The 19,202-nt window shown below is 42.8% G+C and overlaps 1 protein-coding gene across 3 annotated transcripts in view; it reads left to right on the top strand.

Moving 5' to 3' along the window:
• The window catches only part of myom1b (myomesin 1b), a 138,975-nt gene that overhangs the window by 94,939 nt on the left and 24,834 nt on the right, over positions 1-19,202 (top strand). For all 3 annotated transcript variants that reach the window (XM_060823612.1, XM_060823613.1, XM_060823614.1), the window contains 3 exons: positions 11,757-11,901; positions 14,650-14,709; positions 15,527-15,594. In XM_060823612.1, coding sequence (XP_060679595.1) covers positions 11,757-11,901; positions 14,650-14,709; positions 15,527-15,594 — 273 coding nt within the window. The remainder of the gene's footprint in view (positions 1-11,756; positions 11,902-14,649; positions 14,710-15,526; positions 15,595-19,202) is intronic.

Raw genomic sequence — 19,202 nt, 5'->3', positions numbered from 1 at the left:
CTGACCTTTCCCAAAGATCATCTGACCTCTCCCACCGGTCTCCTGGGACCTTATCCAAATGGTTACTCTTCAAAGACCTCTGAAGCTTTAAATACTCTCCCATCAGGTCTAAAGAGCACAGGTTGTATTTCAGCCTTTCCACCAGTGAAAATCAGGTCTGACTGAAGCAGTCGCAATTTAATTTGTGCAGTTGTCTCCATGAATTATGGATATGCAAAGTGCAAACTACCCTGTAACTGCACTGGCAAAAATGGCACGGTTCACGACTTCCAGATTCAGACCTGCAATGCCATTTTCACTAATATAGAGATCCTCTTTGTCTTTGTAAAAGATATTCTAATTGTCTAGCAGACTTTCAGATTTCATAGCCGTAAAATTGGCTTTTACTTCTAAGCTGGCCATTCAGTCACTTCTGCTATTTTCTTTAACAATGTGCGTATTATCACATAAATGGAAACTCTTTCATGAAATGAATGAATCAAAATGTTTTAAGAATGCAGATCAAAAATTAAATTGTACATTTTATTTCCCATTCACGTCCTTCCTCTTTTGAAATGGAGCAAAGTGAGTATTGCTGATGGGTATCCCCTATTACTTCATCTATCTAGGTATTTTGTATTAATGTTCCAATTCCAGTGATTCTTCATCAGTCAGCAGGTGCAAAATGTTAACTCTGTTTATTTTCTACAGATGTTGTCAGACCTGGTGAATTTCACCAGCAATTTCTGTTTTTGGTTCGGATCTCCAGCATCCACAGTTCTTTGTTTTATTTGTGTTATTTTGTGTGTTTTAGCTGACACAGTGAGAATGAGCAGGTTATTTTGTAGTGGATGAGATTGTTCAATTTCATCCTCTTCCCATCGAACATCTATACTTACAACTTTGTTTATGTTTACGACAGAACTGGGCTTTTACCTTAGCTCCTCACCATCAGAAAATACATAGAAATTTCAGCCGTGAGACTGGATAATTTTCATGTCTGATTTTTCCTAACTTCCTGCTCTGGCGTATTTAAATGAATTGCACTGTCCCTGGCAATGTCCACCTGATAGCTCAATACAAGCCTTTATTCAAATCCGGTACTCTCTGGTCTGTATAATTTTAAAAATGGTGAAAGTCCATCTTTAAAAGGAATTCATTTTTTTCCATTTTATAGGACATTTAAGAGTCTTCAGTTAATAAGCATCTAATTCACAAATAGTTTAATGAGACCATGCATTCACCTTATAAGTGATCTAGATGTGGACCTTTACCATATTGACATAAGGACTTCTTCAAGGAATGTCACAATGAATAGAGCTTCAGAGGTGCAGTGGACAGTGAAGAAGGTTACCTCAGATTATAATGGGATCTTGACTGGATGGGCCAATGGGCAGAGAAGTGGAAGCTGGAGTTCTATTCAGATAAATGTTAGATGCTGCATTTGGAAAAGTAAAACAGAGCAGGACTTATACGCTTAATGGTAAGATTCTAGGGAGTGTTGCTGAACAAAGAGACCTAGAAGTGCAGGTTCATAGCTCCTTGAAAGTAGAGTTGCATGTAGATAGGATAGTGAAAAAGGTGCTTGGTATACTTTGCTTAATTGGTCAGAGTATTGAGTATAGGAGTTGGGAGGTCATGTTGCGGCTGTACAGGATGTTGGTTGGGTCAGTTTTGGAATATTGCATTCAATTGTGGTCTCCTTTCTATTGGAAAGATGTTGTGAAACTTTAAAGGGTTCAGAAAAGATTTACAAGGTTGCTTCCAGGTTTGGACCATTTGAGCTATCGGGAGAGGTTGAAAAGGCTGGGGCTGTTTTCTCTAGAGTGTCAGAGGCTAAGGGGTGACCTTACAGAGATTTATTAAATCTTGAGGGGCATGGATAGGATAAACAGACAAGGTCTTTTCCCTGAGGTGGGGGAGTCCAGAACTAGAGGGCATAGGTTTAGGGTGAGAGGGGAAAGGTATAAGACAAGGGGCAACATTTTCACATAGAGGGTGGTATGTATGGAATGAGCTGCCAGAGGAAGTAGTGGAAACTGGTACAATCACAACCTTTAAAAGATATTGGAATGGGTATGTGAATAGGAAGAGTGCTGGCAAATGGGACTAGATTATGTTAGGTTATCTGGTTGGCATGGAGGAGTTGGACTGAAGGGCCTGTTTCCATACAGTACATGACTCTGTGACTCAATAACTCAGTTTAAAGGCTGAATCTTATCTTTTCTTGGCTCAGTCTGAGTTGCTCTGCATTTTTTTGAAGGTTTTCTTGTTGCGAGGCTCACCGTACCTTCCCAAACACACCTCATTAATCACATATACAGTACCTATGGCATTGCTCACATCTGATTGCCACAACATCTTACCTCACATCATTCCTGGAACAACTTGCCATGCAGTGGATACCCTGGAATACGTCAGCATCTCTTGTGACCACACCATCTTTAAAAGCCCGTTAAGCAACTGGACAAGAGCTGTTAGTCTGGAGCTGCCAAGCATGGTTGCTGACATTTGCCCCCGATGTGGTAGATGAGAAAAATCACATTCCAACTTTGTGGCTAGGTTCCCAGCGATCCTGCTAAACAGGGTGCAACACAAACAGAACTTCCTCTTCCCCCAGGCCCAGCAGCGGATGCCCCAACATCTGACTTAGCCAGCCTGGCCTGAGATTGCCACTTGGGTTAAAACAGTCTCAGAGTCTGAACGACTGCCCAGCATGGTAAGGAGAAGGTCAGTGTTCTTCTCCATTCTGCTAGTGTAAGTGCCTGACCTCTGCCAGATAACTCACACTTGTTCAGTGCAAAGATGGTTCTTAGAATTTAGTACACATGACTACCAATATCAGTGAATATTATATGCATGTGGTCTGTGCCCGTGGAAATGCCAGGTTTCCATTTTGAAAGTTGCTTGGAGCAAATGGCCACATGAAATGCCAGGTGCTCTCTCTGATTTCCTTAGCAAGTTTTCCCGATGTCTAGCTTGTTTGGAGAATTTAGTAAGATGAGAAGCTGATTATTACTGAGGCAAGTTGTGACACCAACAAGGCACTTCACAAATGTCAATCCCATTCAATTAGCATCATGTGGCTGCCTAGTGAGAATCTCGCTGCGCCAATTGTGAAAAGCATAATAGATAAACAGGCTCCTGATGGTGAGATAGGCCTCATTGTACTTGTCACCTAATTCTGCCAGACATTGCACCATAGCCCACATTGCTCAGATCTCTATTAGATTCCATCTTTTGTGTCTCCTGAAATTTTCATCAGTCTTCTGAGGACATTGTGGCAGCTGTTTGGTAGGATGTCAAGAAAGTTCCCAGAATTCATCCTGCAGCTGTAAGAAAAGGACGATGGGTGCACACATGGTGGATTGTGATTGGCTGGCAGGAAAAGCACAGGTGGTAGACATACCCAAAATATCAGTTATTACTAGCCCATTGCTCCATCCAGTAAATACCAAACAAATTTCTTTCCAGCAACAGCTGCAAGCTGAGAAATGATTGCCAGCCCTGTTATTCAAACCAGAAGACTCTGTTACAAGTCCACTTATTTTTGGAAAGTTACCTTGTAGCCTTGCTACTCAGAACTATTACAGAAGAAGGGAGTCAGTAAATAATTCTGATATGAATTAATACGAAGGCTTTTTGAAAATGGATTAATGTTTTTAATTGTGATTTATCACATCAGATAATCAAGTTAGAATTCAGTGAAATTCATTTTAGTTGGGACTAATGGTTTAAAGTCAGGCTGGTTTAAGTTCATGCTATTTTGAAGATGATAGGCAGGTGGAGAATGCCAAGAGTGAACTTTTGGCATCTGCTGTGGTATATCCTGGTCAGCAACACAAAGATAGCCCTTTCAAAGAGACACCTCAGGCTGAACAATTATGCAATCAACTGCACAGCTCCAATTGGATTATGAATTTGTAAAACTTCCTTCTGCTCCCCAGCAACCCCATATGCCAGGAACGTAAACGGGTTCCTTGCATTCATTGTTCTTGATTTAAAATGAAGTATGCTGAATAATGTATCTCAGTCAGTTGATTGCCCTTCCAAGACATTGACCAGGGGTAGAGATATGTGCTGCACAGTTGGATTGAATAGTACCATTAATCCTGATACTCCAGGAGCTAGTTTGAAAGAATGGAAAGTGGTTTGTTCCCGATAGCCTGCAGCATGGTCCGTGTTGATCCCCATGTTGTTAAAGAAGAGCAGGGATGTCTTGTGCATGTATTAGTGGCATGCAGCGGAACCAGATGGTGATGTCAGTCATATGGAAGTTGGAACTGGGCAATTTAGTTAATTCTTCAGTTAGCCACGCAAACCTGAACCCAAGGAACAGAACCTCCTGACCCCAAAGATACACCAGTGAATGCTAGAGAGATCCCAATTCAACATTAAGTGAGGTGATTTTATCTATTTTCTGCTACAGAATTAGTGGAAAATTGTCTTATTGGAGAAGATGGCAGAAGCTTTCTTTTAAAATCAAGTAGGAGCAATGATAGACCTTTGGAAGGTGCTGTGTAATTTGGAAAGGCCACTGAGCACATTAAAGAAGAAAGGATAGTCAGGAAAACGAATAGGCCCTTTGGCCCACCTAGCCTGAGCTGACACATGATGCCTTTCTAAACTAAAAACCTTATGTCTGCATGGGGTCTATATCCCTCTATTCCCTGCCAATTCATGTATCTGTCAGGATGCCTCTAAACATTGCTATTGTATCTGCTTCTACCGCCTCCTCTGGTAGTGCATTCCAGGGACTTACCACCCTCTGTGTAAAACTTGATTTTAACATCTCCTTTACACTTACCCGCTTTTAGTTTAAACCTAAGACCCCTAGTAATTGACATTTCAGCCTTGGGAGAATGACTCCAACTACCCATACAATCTACCCCTCTCATAATGTTGGTAGCTTCTATCAGGTTGCCCTTCATTCTTTGACATGCAAATGAAAACAAACCATGTTTGTCCAATCTCTTCTCATAGCCAATAGTCTCCATGCCAGGCAATATCCTGGTAATCTGTTTCTAAACCTTCCACATAGCCTTCACATTCTTCTGGTAGGTGTGTGACAACTAGAACTGCGCACAATTTACAAATGTGGCCTAACTGAAGCTCTATGCAGTCACAACATGATTTGCCAATTTTTATACTCTATACCCTGATTAATGAAAGTAAACATGTACTACGCTTTCTTAACTGCCAATATCACTACCTTGTCCTCATCAAACATCCTTGTCGCTTTTTCTCAAAACTCAATCAGGTTTGTGAGACATGACTTTCCTCATTCAAAATTGCTGCCTATCACGAATAAGTCGATATTTTTCCAAAAGTGAGTAAATCTATCGCTAAGAATCTTCTCCAATAATTTCTCTACCACTAAAGTAGGTTCACTGGCCAATAATTTCCTGGATTATCCCTGTTGCCCTTCTTAAGCAAAGGAACTTTGCTGGCTATTATTTTTAGACCGGTCATTGGGACTATAGTCACATTTCCCTTCAGTCTGTATCATCATGGTGTATGTAGCAAAGATGTGAAGAGATTTCTAAAAAAAGTAGGAGATGAGCTTCCTGTAGGAGGCCTTGCCCACCAAGTATTCAAGTCTTACTTCTCTTACCTCCACCTTAGCCAGGCACAGCTGCAGAACTGTGCCACCTCCTTGAGCCTGACCTGCACGGGTATGGTCAGGTCTGTCTTTTTGACCATCAATATCACAATTATTACACTAGCTGTTCCTTTGAGGCTGGAATCAGTGTCATTGGCAACAAATCATAGTTTGCTGTGCATCAGCACATCTGGGCTGGCAGCATGCAGGAGAAGGGACTTTCAAGACACCTCTCTAAGCAGAACAAAAACAGAGGAGTGGGCACGTGGTATTGTCAGGATTCTGGGTTTTCCTGTGGTGGAAGGATCAACGAATATACGTGGCCTTCCTGGAGCCTCCACTCAAAGATGGGATGAAATGCAATTGAAAGAGGTACCACTCACTCGGCATGTGGTTGCAGTGTGACTATGCCCAAAATACCATGCAAGTGAATGCTGCTGGCCCCTCAGCAATCCTAATACTTTCATCCTGCTCCTGTCGACAGTTAATGTGATTTTCAGACCAAGCCTAGAGGTTGTCTACTGGGCAACAAGTGTATCATCTACCACCCAACCATGTGTGAACAGTGTTTCTACAATGAGAACTACGCTGATTCCAAGAATGTCAAGTAGTAGACCATCAGTAATTACAATTAATTACTCAGCTCGAGCTTCCAGTATTCTCCAGAGTGTGTCTTCTGATCATAGTGGCCTGCTGCATCCTGCACAACCTGGACATTATGTCAAGGAAAAAACAAAGAATAAAGAAAATTCACAGCCCAGGAACAGGCCCTTCAGCCCTCGAAGCCTGAGCCAATCCAAATCCATTATCTGAACCTATTGCCCAATTCCTAAGCATCTGTATCCCTCTGCTCCCCACCTACTCATGCATCTGTCCAGATGCACCTTAAATGAATCTACCATGCCTGACTCTACTACCTCTGCTGGCAACGCGTTCCAGGCACCTACCACCCTCTGTGTAAAGTACTCACCTCTCACCTTGAATGTGTGACCTCTCGTTATTGAATCCCTCATCCTGGGAAAGAGCTTATCTCTATCTACCCTGTCTATATCCTTCATGATTTTGTAGACGTCAATCAGGTCCCCCCTCAATCTCCTTTTTTCTAATGAAAACGATCCTAACCTACTCAACATCTCTTTATAGCTAACACCTACCATACCAGGCAATATCCTCGTAAACCTTCTCTGCATTCTCTCCAAAGCGTCCACATCCTTTTGGTAATGTGGCGACCATAACTGTACACAGTATTCTAAATGTGGCCGAACCAAAGTCTTGTACAATTTTACCCTGACCTGCTAGCTGTTATACTCAGTACCCCATCAGATGAAGGCAAGCATACCAGAGGCCTCCTTGACCACTCTATCCATCTGTGCGACCACTCTATCCATCTGTGCGACCAACTTTTGGGTACAATGGACCTGAACTCCCAGATCTCTCTGCTCATCAATGTTTCCCAAGGCTCTTTCGTTTTCTGTATGATCCTCTAGAATTAGACTTCCCAAAGTGCATCACCTCACATTTGCCTCGATTGAACACCATCTGCTACTTCTCCGTTCAATTCTCCAGTCTATCTATATTCTCCTGTATTCTTTGATGGTCCCCTATGCCTTCTGCAACTCTACCAGTCTTCGCGTCATCTGCAAACTTATGGATCAGACCAACAATGCCCTCTTCCAGATCATTTATTTATATCACAAACAACAGTGGCCCCAGCACTGATCTCTGTGGAACACCACTGGTCACCTTTCTCCATTTCAAGAAACTCCCTTCAACTACTACTCTGTCTCCTGTTGCTCAACCAGTTCCTTATCCACCTAGCTAAAACATCCTGCACACCATGTGACTTCACTTTCTCCACTAGTTTACCATGGGGAACCTTATAAAACACCTTACTAAAGTCCATGTATATGACATCAACAGCCCTTCCTTCATCTATCAACTTGGTCACTTCCTCAAAGAACTCTATTAAGTTGATAAGGCACAATCTCCCCTGCACAAAACCATATTGCCTATCACTGATAAGCCCATTCTATTCCAAATATAAATAGATTTTATCCTTCAGTACCTTCTCCAACAACTTTCCCACCACTGACGTCAGGCTCACTGGTCTGTAATTACCTGGAATATACCTATTGCCCTTCTTGTAGAGGGGGACAACATGAGCAAACCTCCAGTCCTCTGGCACCTCACCTGTGTTTAAGGATGCTACAAAGATATCTGTCAGGGCCCAAGCTATTTCCTCTCTCGCCTCCCTCAGCAACCTGGGATAGATCCCATCTGGTCGTGGGGACTTGTCCACCTTAATATCCTTTGGCCTACCCAACACATCTTTCCTCCTTATGTCTGCACAGCCCTTGCCAGCAGTCACATCAGGAGGAAGAGGAAGGGAGGAGGCAGTCAACACATCAGCACCACCAGAGTGGCTGTCCATAAGTGTTTCAACAGACTTCGCTGGCTCTGAAGAAATCCCTTGCATAACACATGCTAAGCTTTCCTTCTCTCTGTTATGGACCATACCAGATCCTCTTGGCCCCTTCAAACAACACCACCATAAAAAAAAGAATTAAACCAATTATATCAAACAAGACTTCTAACTGTTCTGTTCTGGGCTCCGAACAGGCTGGCATCCCATCACTAAGTCATCTTTATTTATACATGGAGAGTCCTTGATACTGATCCAGCTCCCTCAGAAGCAGCTCTCAGAGTGAACAGGACCTCTAACACTCTTGTCAGCCAGGCCTCCCTGATTGGACCAGATTCACAGGCCCAATCTGGAAACTCACATTCTGTGAGGTCCACCTGGCTGACCTTATTACAATTACTACAGTCTCCAGTTGAATAAAAGAAGGTACAAAGTCATTATTTATTGCAATCACAGTGAGGTTTATTCGATCACTGTGCACTCTGCAAAAGCACAAGACAAGTCAGCACAAGCCCACAATCCTGCTAGTGATCACATGACCAAAGGGACACTCTTAAAGGGACACTATCCCACCATTACATCCACCAGATTTAATATGTAACACCAACAAAACAAAGGAACTGAATTGTTCATTCTTGTGCATTCCTTAAGTGTCTGTCGAGTGGATAACTTTGCTAATGTTCCTATGCTATACTACCCTTAACTGGGAAAAATTGAGATTCTGGCTTTGTTTCTGCACCACCTTGGCATGGATGGCAATGTTCTGGGCTAGTTGACTGAAGCAACTGCACAGAGACTGGTGGATGGAGTAGCAGTCGTGGGAGCACAAACGCTGCCATCCAGAGGATAGGCAGCAAGTGCACACTCCACAGTGCTACTGCCACTATTTTGAGTTCTTAAATGTTTGGAAGGTAGGTTGTTGGCAGTTTTGAGACCCTTACAAGTCCCTTTTGAGTATTAGTATTGGCCACCATGGTAGCAGTAATGTGAACATACACAGACCAAGCTGGGGCCATACACAAATAACTGGTGATCTCATGACTGCAGCCTGAATTTCTGTTTCAGTACTGACTGAGGCATTGGGATGAATGTCAGGCCCTCCCTCATGTAGGTTTGGTAGCAGGAGTATCTAATCAGTGGGGACTCTCTCTGCCTTCCTAACTCTTCAGCAGTTAATACTCACTCATGGGCCTCACCCCATGGCTACTGGTATTTATCCAGTGCTAAGTGTGAGATTTGCAAAGTGGGAAGCCTGAAAAGCAAAAGAAAACACTCTTTTGGATTATTTAAGGCTTTCAGATTAATGCATCATTCTGAAAGGTATTCTGACCAAAGCACATTGCAGTGGGAAACATCAGAGTTACCCGAACCTTTTTGTTGACTGTCTCTCCCCGACAACCCTAAATCTATGTCCCTTCCTCAACATCACTCATTTGTGGCCTGGGACCCTCAGTGAGCCTAGATCTTGCCTGGGTATGTTACATGCAGCAGCAACCACCAAATATTGGTTGGCTGTTGTCAGTGGGCAGGAACTCTACTCCTTGTGACACTTTATCCTAAGGACTTTCATTGGCCCTTCAGCAAGACCCTTCCTTTCCCCGTATAAAATACCATCCAGTGGTGATTTCTTCCCGTTTAGCAATGGAAATTGAAATACCGACATTCAGATGCTGTTTCACGGCTGGATAAATGCAAGTGCCTATTTAATTGGTTACCCATTTGATGCTGGAAAGAATGGACTCAAAGTTGTGTGCAAAATCCTGTGCCAAGTTAGTACTGGATTTTTCCAATGCTCCTTAGTAGAGACAGCAGTTTCCCTCGCACATTTGGGAGTGTACCAGCACTATCACAATACTCATCCTGCCAGTCCTTTTCTTCAAAATCCTCATCTGAATTCCCTGCAACCTTGACCTCCAGTGAGTTGGTACAACTTGCATTTGTTTCCGCTAGCATTGCTGCAGCTCATATCCAGCCTCTATACTATCCTCTACACACTCTGCCAGTATTTGAGACAATGACTGCAAGTATCAGCTCAAATGAAGATGCTTCTTCCTTGCTCTTCTTCTGGATGCTTTTCCTCAAGTGCCAGTGGCTGGTCAGACAACAGGCCTTGGAGATTTAACCACACAAATGACCGGGGATGTTTGGGATGGTTGATGTGAGGCAGAGAGATACCAGCAAGTATGTGGTTACTCCATCTTCAGTTGTATTGCACACCAGATTGCAGGATGAGAGTGATTTGGAATTTCACAGCATTGTTACTGTGCAAAAGGAAGCCATTTGGCCCATTATTTGGCATTTGTTCAATTTCCTCATGCTAATCTCCTCCCTTTACCACATTTCACACATTCCATAAGGCAGAAAAATACCATTGTAATGGACGAGTTCAGCAATCCAATTTGCTACAGCCTCAGCGACAGCTACACCAATCACGTTGAGCACTCTTTCCTCTGAGAGAGACGTGAAGCCTTACCTGACCTTGGCTGGTTGTTTTTAACTGCCTACTCTTGCAGAGCCACCTTGTCCTATAAGAGAAAGCTTGTTACTGACTGAGATTCAATATGTTTGGGTGCAGTGACTATTACAGCTGGAAAGCTGGGTGAGAGGCTTGGAGTGTTAGCGAAGTGTTTGAGGGTGAGCTGGAGCCTTTGAATGATTGATGGAGATTGTTGATAGGCCAATGATGGGGTGGTGCATCAAAACGTGAGTGAGGGGTACATGGTGCAGTTATGAGCACAACTGACCTTGACCATGTGAATAAAGTCAGTCTTCTGCCATTTTGTCTAGATGTCCCAAGCCAGAATCCCCATTCTCTGTATGGAAAATTTGTCTGTATTGCCCATACATTGTGTGGAGGGATCTCTGGGCCCCAGGATTTAGTTACATCTCATTTCTTTCTGTTTCCTGCGTTATGGCTGTCAGTGCTATCTTGGAGAATGTAGACACCCATGCCATTCAACAGGTTTCTTCCACAGTTTCCAGTAGATGGAATGGCTGGTGCAGCCAGAATACATCTCTCCCTTCGGAAGAGCAGGCCAGTTTTAATTGATAAGATATCAGTCAGTTCACAAAACCTTGTTACCAGCTTAGTTTATAGTCATTCAGTAGCACTTTTAGTGCTAGACTGTGTGGAAATAAATAAGCTAGTGCAACATTTGCATGATACTGCTTTATTTTCATCAGATCTGGATTAGCTATGCATTGCAATCCCTCTACGCTCATTCATAGTCTGTATCATACGTCTTAAACCTATTATTTACACCACAAAATCTTGCAAATGGTAAGCAAATGTAGAGCTTTTCTGCAGAATTATTTTTGCTTTTTCTGCTGGAGATAAGTGGAGAAACTTTGAACAGAAAACACAGCCACCTCAAAACACTGACATCAAAATAGTTCCAAAGTTGAGCACCTAAAGTGATGAAGTACAGATTGATTCCAGTAATTTCCAGGTGTTGCATTTTGAATCCTCAAGTGTTGAACTGAAGAAGTTAAAAAAAAACAGTAAATGAAGTTTCTGTAAGCACTGGTCCACCATTTGAAGTAGTCCAGCCGAGCAGTTAATCTCATTTACCAGTATTACTTGTTTATCTTTGTGGGTAGGGAGGCAGCCAACAGAGAGACAAAACCAGCCTTGCTCTATTTGTTTCCAGAACAGCCTGGCAGAAATCCAAGTCTTTAGTTACAAAATATTTCATGAGAGAAAACGCTTAAACAAAGCTGCATTTTATTCTCTTTCAAATTCCCCTTTTTCAGAAATATAAAATAAAGGTGGATCATAAAACTGGTTTAGTGGAAATGATAATGGACAAATTGGAGGATATAAATGAAGGCACTTATACTGTACAGCTCCAAGATGGTAAAGCAAGCAATCAATCTAGTCTCGTTTTAATTGGAGATGGTGAGTATTTTTACTGCTTTTGCCTTAATAAAAACAAATGTCAAACACAAACAGTAAAATCAGAACGTCGTGCATTCATCGTGAAAAGAAATGCTAAATTTTAAGTGCAGCTAGTAATAGTGGCTATGCATATTCACCCCTAAAGCCTATTTTTAAAATACAATTTTGCTTGCAATGCCCACTTTCTGATTTATTGGGCAAACTCAGATGATTCCAGTATGTCATTTATCTGCAATGTTTTTGTGGTATGCAGTCTGAAGGCTAGTCCTTCGTCCTTAGCAAATACTTAGTTCAAATTTCCTTGCCTTGATTGCATTGATTCATGGCATGATAACGGGAGTGTAATTTCAATTTGAAAAAGGAAGCAGAACAATGCAGCTAATGCCTCTATCAATGCCTTCATTTTCCCAGAATTTCAATGTTGCCATTCAGCTCCTGACCTCATTACACCCTTGGTCCAAAACTGGACAAAAGAGCTGAACTCAAGAGGAGATCTGACAGTGACTGCACTTGACATCAAGGCAGCATTTGAGTATGACGTCAAGTAAGGCACTGACTGAAGTCAGTGAGAATAAGGGAGGCAAACTCTGCGCTGCTTGGAGTCAAATCTAGCACAAAGCAAAATGAATGTTGGAGATTAACCCTCACGTTCCCAGAAAATAACTATAGACATTCCTTAGGTGAATGTCCTGGATCTAACCATTTTAGCTGCTTCATCAATGACCTCCCACCTATCATAAGGTCAGAGATAGGGATTTTCACTTATAATTGAACAATGTTCAGTACCCTTCACGATTCCTCCTCAGTTGGTGAAGCAGACTGTGTCTGTATGCATTAAGGCTACGACAACATCCAGTCTTGGGCTGTTAAGTGGCAAATATCATTTACCCCACACAAGTGCCGGGTAATGATGATTTCTAACAATACCGTGGCCACAAGATATTCAAATAGATTCAGCGCTGAGAGAAGCACCTCCTGACTCCACAAAACCTCCCCATCATCTTCACGACATAAGTCAGGAGTATGATTGAATATATTCCACTCACCTGGATGAGACCAGCTCCTACCATACTCAAGAGACTTGACAATGTCCAAGATAAATGCCCCCATCAACACCAGTACACAATGGCAGCAGCGTGTATCATCTACAAGATGCATGGCAGCAACTCAGCAAAGCATCTTCATCAGCTCCTTTCAAACCTACTACCTTTACCATCTAGAAAGAAAGGGGTATCAGATACAGCCACCAGCAAGTTTCTCTCCAAGTCACTCACCATCCTGACTTGGAATAAAAATCTATGCACCAAAATCCTGGAGCTCCCTCCATAACATCACTGTGGGTGTACCATTGACTGCAGTGGTTCAAGAAGAGAGCACAGCACCACCTTCTCAAGAGCAACTTGGGCTGGGCAGGAAGTACCAGTCAAGGCAGTGGTGTCCATGGTCTGTGAAAGACATTTTAAAAACTGCTTCTTCAGTGTGCCTCTCCACACTTCCCTATTTAGAAGAAACCGATCTAATGTTTTATCCAAGTAAACTTGCCTCATTGGTATCTAATTTTCTTCTTTCTTCGATATCCTCATGTGGGATCCACTTATGCACCTGTGGAAGTACCTCAGTCAATTTAACATTCTCGGGCTTATGCCTGAAATGTCGACTCTCCTGCTCCTCGGATGCTGCCTGAGCCTGCTGTACTTCTCCAGCGCCACACTTTTTGACTCTGATCGCCACCATGTGCAGTCCTCACTTTTTCCTAGCCTTAAATTTATGCCAGCTACTAACTGTGACTGAGAAATGTTGTCTTTTCTCTATCTCCTCTCATAGACTACTCCATTGTGAGACTGCTTCTCATGTCGGTAGTGTTGTGAGCAGCACTGGCAACAGTGCAACAGAAAAATGTTCTGACCATTTGTCAATGGATTTTAGTGGACTGTAAATAACAGCAGGTCTGATTCAACTTTGGCATTTTCCCTATGAACCATTTTAAGTTGAGCAATGCTCCAACTGATATCATGGAAATGAAGGAACAACTATTAAAAATTCTGAACAGTTTTATTATTTTCTTTCCATTGGTTTCCACATTAATTTGTGGGCGGCACGGTGGTTAGCACTGCTGCCTCACAGCGCCTGAGACCCGGGTTCAATTCCCGATTCAGGCGACTGACTGTGTGGTTTGCACATTCTCCCCGTGTCTGCGTGGGTTTCCTCCGGGTGCTCCGGTTTCCTCCCACAGTCCAAAGATGTGCGGGTCAGGTGAATTGGCCATGCTAAATTGCCCGTAGTATTAGGTAGGGGTAAATGTAGGGGTATGGGTGAGTTTCGCTTCGGCGGGTGGGTGTGGACTTGTTGGGCCGAAGGGCCTCTTTCCACACTGTAAGTCTAATCTAATCTAATCTAATAGTTTGCAAGTGGGAGGTATTTAATGCAATAATACCATGTTAAGAAAGTCTACAAACAGCTTTGAACTTGTTTTGTGAGATTATTTTGATGATCGTAAAAATGATTAAACATTTGAACAACTCCATTAAAGTAACTTCTATAAAAGCTTTAAGTGACGCAAATATTAAAGGAAAAATAATTTATTCGTAATAACAGAACTACTAGAAAACTGGAAATGTACTCGTGCACAGTTATTAGTGTTCACATCGTTCAATTTTGGCAGTACAAAATTTGATTTCTTTGTACTGACTTGCCTTGTACACAATGGTCAACTGTTCTGCTGTCAAAGTGCTTACCTTTGTTTTCCAGTGTTTAAGAATCTGCAAAAGGAAGCAGAATTCCAGAGAGGGGAGTGGCTCAGGAAACAAGGTAATGGTACACTCTGATTAATGTATCACTTGGCATTTATTATTTTCTTGCACTAATTAAGAAGACAAACTAAAATAGTCACAATGTTAACCCTGTTATTTTGGTGCAAACTAAATGAGCAGATTATTAAATATATCACTGAGGTTGGTCTATTTATTGCCAGCAGTCTTTAGTTTTAACCTACTTTACTGAGCAGGCAGAAATGACAGCTGCCATTTTCTGTTATCAACCTAGCAGTGCAAAGGAGTATGGGTTACAAGAAGCACCAAAAGGTATGAGGCCTGCAGTCTACAGAAAGAAAAGTCAAAACTCTCCTTCCTCACAGCACCCACCCTCCCTGATCACACAACCCCCAGAATTCAACCTAGCAAAGTGCCAAGTTGCATTCCTTCAGTATCTGGCAGCATCCTCCTGCTTCCAACATTCTTGTGCTGACTGTTGACCAGATTTAAATTCATGTGAGAACCTTAATGAACCGACAGAGATGAAGCTCAGCTCAGCATAGTTTCCTGTTCTTCTTGGCCTCTACTTTCACGCCCAACAACCTGAGTTAAAATTCAGACTTTTAGCTCTGCCCTTCACATCTGGTAAAATATGGCTTTCTTGAAAATACTTGATATAACATCATTTTATGCATTACATCATATATGAGCAAAAAGACAATAATATTAATGCAATCATTAAAGGGTTTTCTCTTTAATTCATTTTTATAAATGAATTCCATATTTATAAAAATTGTGTGCTAAAATGTGAATTGTGTATATTTTTTCTGTTTTCCGCATATCCATTTGTATTCTTATATTTTCTATGCAAACAGGTCCTCATTTTGTTGAGTATCTCAGTTGGGAGGTTAATAATGACTGCAGTGTACTTCTGAAATGCAAGGTAAAAGAAACAATTCTTGCAAGCAATTTTGTGGCAATAGAATATTGTTCTAAAAATAACTTATGTTTAAGTTTTGGAAGGGACCTGGATATCCTGAGCTGACTGGGTTGTGGTCTGAAAAGAAATTTGCTCTTAAATTTCTATTGAAAAGTGTTCAAAACTGTAGTGATTGTAACAAGGTCAACTAGGAGGACCTCGAAGAATGAATTCCCTGATTGGGGCTGTTAATCTGGTCTAATCAGGGAACTCTGGCTGACGGATAAGGACAAGAGTGTCAGATATCCTGTTCACTCTGAGAGATGGCTCTGTGGGAGCTCAATCGCTGTCAAGGACTCTCCAAGTGTAAATAGTGGGTGACCTGGTGACAGAATGCTAGCCTCTGTGGCGTTATTTCAAAAACTTAGGACACTCTAGATAAGGATTTTCCCTATTTGGTGGGACTGAAAATTGTGTGAGAATTCATTTTTGCAGGAACCCTACCAATTTCTGTGCCAAATACATTTCCTGCCACAAATACATTTCCTGCAACTGGGGTCCTTTCTGGGGAAGGTGGGACCTCTATAAAAAGGATGGTCTACACCTGAACCTGAGGGGCACCAGTATCCTTGGGGGGAGGTTTGCTAGTGCTCTTTGGGAGGGCTTAAACTAACTCCGCCGGGGCATGGGAACCTGGACTGTAGCTTTAGGGTACAGGACCTTGAGTGTAGGGAGGTTATGAATAATGCAGCGATCTCGAAGGAGGGTGCCTGTAAACAGAAGGGTGGATTGAAGTGTGTATACTTCAATGCCAGAAGTATAAGAAATAAGGTAGGTGAACTTGCAGCGTGGGTTGGTACCTGGGACTTCGATGTTGTGGCCATTACAGAGACGTGGATAGAACAGGGACAAGAATGGCTGTTGCAGGTTCCAGGGTTTAAATGTTTTAGTAGGATCAGACATGGGGGTAAAAAAGGGGGAGGTGTGGCATTACTTGTCAAAGATAGTATTACAGCAGTGGAATGGACGATGGAAGAGGACTTGCCATCTGAGGTAGTTTGGGCTGAGGTTAGAAATAGGAAAGGTGAGGTCACCCTGTTAGGTGTTTTCTACAGGCCTCCTAATAGTCCTAGAGAAGTAGAGGATAATATTGCGAGGATGATTCAGGAAAAGAGTGAAGGTAGCAGGGTGGTTGTTATGGGGGACTTTAACTTCCCAGATATTGACTGGGAGAGCTATAGCTCGAGTTCATTAGATGGGTCGGTGTTTGTCCAATGTGTGCAGGAGGGTTTCCTGACACAATATGTAGACAGGCCAACAAGAGGTGAGGCTATACTGGATTTGGTTCTAGGTAATGAACCAGGCCAGGTGTTAGACTTGGAGGTAGGTGAGCACTTCGGGGACAGTGACCACAACTCGGTGACTTTTACTTTAGTGATGGAGAGGGATAAGTGTGCGCCGCAGGGCAAGAGTTATAGCTGGGGGCAGGGAAATTATGATGCAGTGAGGCATGACTTAGGATGTGTGGATTGGAAAAACAGGCTTCAAGAGAAGAACACTAATGAGATGTGGGGATTGTTCAAGGAGCAGCTACTACGTGTCCTCGATAAGTATGTACCAGTCAGGCATGGTGTAAAGGGCCTTGTGAGGCAGCCGTGGTTTAGTAAGGAATTGGAATCCCTTGTGAAAGGGAAGAAGGCGGCATGTGTAAAGATGAGGCGTGAAGGTTCAGTTGGGGCGATAGAGAGTTATAAGGTAGCCAGGAAGGATCTAAAGAGAGAGCTAAGAGAAGCGAGAAGGGGACATGAAAAGTCTTTAGCTGGTAGGATTAGGGAAAACCCAAAGGCTTTCTATAGGTATGTCAGGAATAAAAGGATGACTAGGGTAGGTATCGGTCCAGTCAAGGATAGTAGTGGGAAGTTGTGTGTGGAGGCGGAGGAGATTGGAGAGACACTAAATCAATACTTTTCATCAGTATTCACTCAGGAACAGGACACTGTTGCTGATGTGAATATGGAGTCACAAATGATTAGAATGGATGGCCTGGAAATATGCAGGGAAGAGGTTCTGGGAATATTGGAAAGGATGAAAATAGATAAGTCTCCTGGGCCTGATGGCATTTACCCTAGGATCCTATGGGAAGCTAGGGAGGAGATAGCAGAGCCATTGGCCTGGATTTTTATGTCGTCATTGTCAACGGGAATAGTACCAGAGGACTGGAGGATAGCGAATGTGGTCCCCTTGTTCAAGAAAGGGAGTAGGGATAGCCCTAGTAACTATAGGCCAGTGAGTCTGACTTCAGTGGTGGGCAAAGTCTTAGAGAGAATGGTAAGGGATAAGATTTATGAACATCTGGATAGGAATAACGTGATCAAGGATAGCCAGCATGGTTTTGTGAAGGGCAGGTCGTGCCTCACAAACCTTATTGAGTTCTTTGAGAAGGTGACTAAGGAAGTGGACGAGGGTAAAGCAGTAGATGTTGTGTATATGGATTTTAGTAAGGCGTTCGATAAGGTTCCCCATGGTAGGCTAATGCTTAAACTACGGAGGTATGGCATTGAGGATACATTAGAGGTTTGGATTAGGAATTGGCTGGCTGGAAGGAGACAGAGGGTAGTAGTTGATGGACTATGTTCATCTTGGAGTGCAGTTACTAGCGGTGTACCACAAGGATCTGTTTTGGGACCATTGCTTTTTGTTATCTTTATAAATGATCTAGAGGAAGGGCTTGAAAGCTGGGTAAGCAAGTTTGCGGATGACACAAAAGTCGGTGGAGTTGTGGATAGTGAGGAAGGAAGTGGTAGGTTACAGCGGGATATAGATAAGTTGCAGAGCTGGGCAGAAATGTGGCAAATGGAATTCAATGTAGCTAAGTGTGAAGTCATTCACTTTGGTAGGAGTAACAAGAAGATGGATTACTGGGCTAATGGTAGGCTGCTTGGCAGTGTGGATAAGCAGAGGGATCTTGGTGTCCATGTACACAGATCTCTGAAAGTTGCCACCCAGGTAAATAGTGCTGTGAGGAAGGCATATGGTGTACTGGGCTTTACTGGTAGAGGAATTGAGTTCCGGAGTCCTGAGGTCATGTTGCAACTGTATAAGACTCTGGTGCGGCCTCATCTGGAGTATTGTGTGCAGTTTTGGTCGCCATACTATAGGAAGAATGTGGAGGCATTGGAACGAGTGCAGAGGAGGTTTACCAGGATGTTGCCTGGAATGGTAGGAAAATCTTATGAGGAAAGGCTGAGGCACTTGGGGCTGTTCTCATTGGAGAAGAGAAGGTTTAGGGGAGATTTGATAGAGGTGTATAAGATGATTAGGGGTTTAGATAGGGTCGACACTGAGAACCTTTTACCGCTAATGGAGTCAGGTGTTACTAGGGGACACAGCTTTAAATTAAGGGGTGGTAGGTATAGGACAGATGTTAGGGGTAGATTCTTTACACAGCGGGTTGTGAGTTCATGGAATGCCCTGCCAGTAGCAGTGGTGAACTCTCCTTCTTTATGGTCATTTAAGTGGGCATTGGATAGGCATTTGGAAGTTATTGGGCTAGTGTAGGTTAGGTAGGATTCGGTCGGCGCAACATCGAGGGCCGAAGGGCCTGTACTGCGCTGTATCTTTCTATGTTCTAT

Source organism: Hemiscyllium ocellatum, chromosome 4 (genome assembly GCF_020745735.1).
Source record: "Hemiscyllium ocellatum isolate sHemOce1 chromosome 4, sHemOce1.pat.X.cur, whole genome shotgun sequence".
NCBI lineage: Eukaryota > Metazoa > Chordata > Chondrichthyes > Orectolobiformes > Hemiscylliidae > Hemiscyllium > Hemiscyllium ocellatum.
Note: the sequence above shows the minus strand (reverse complement) of the source record. Positions and strands in the feature narration are given on the sequence as shown.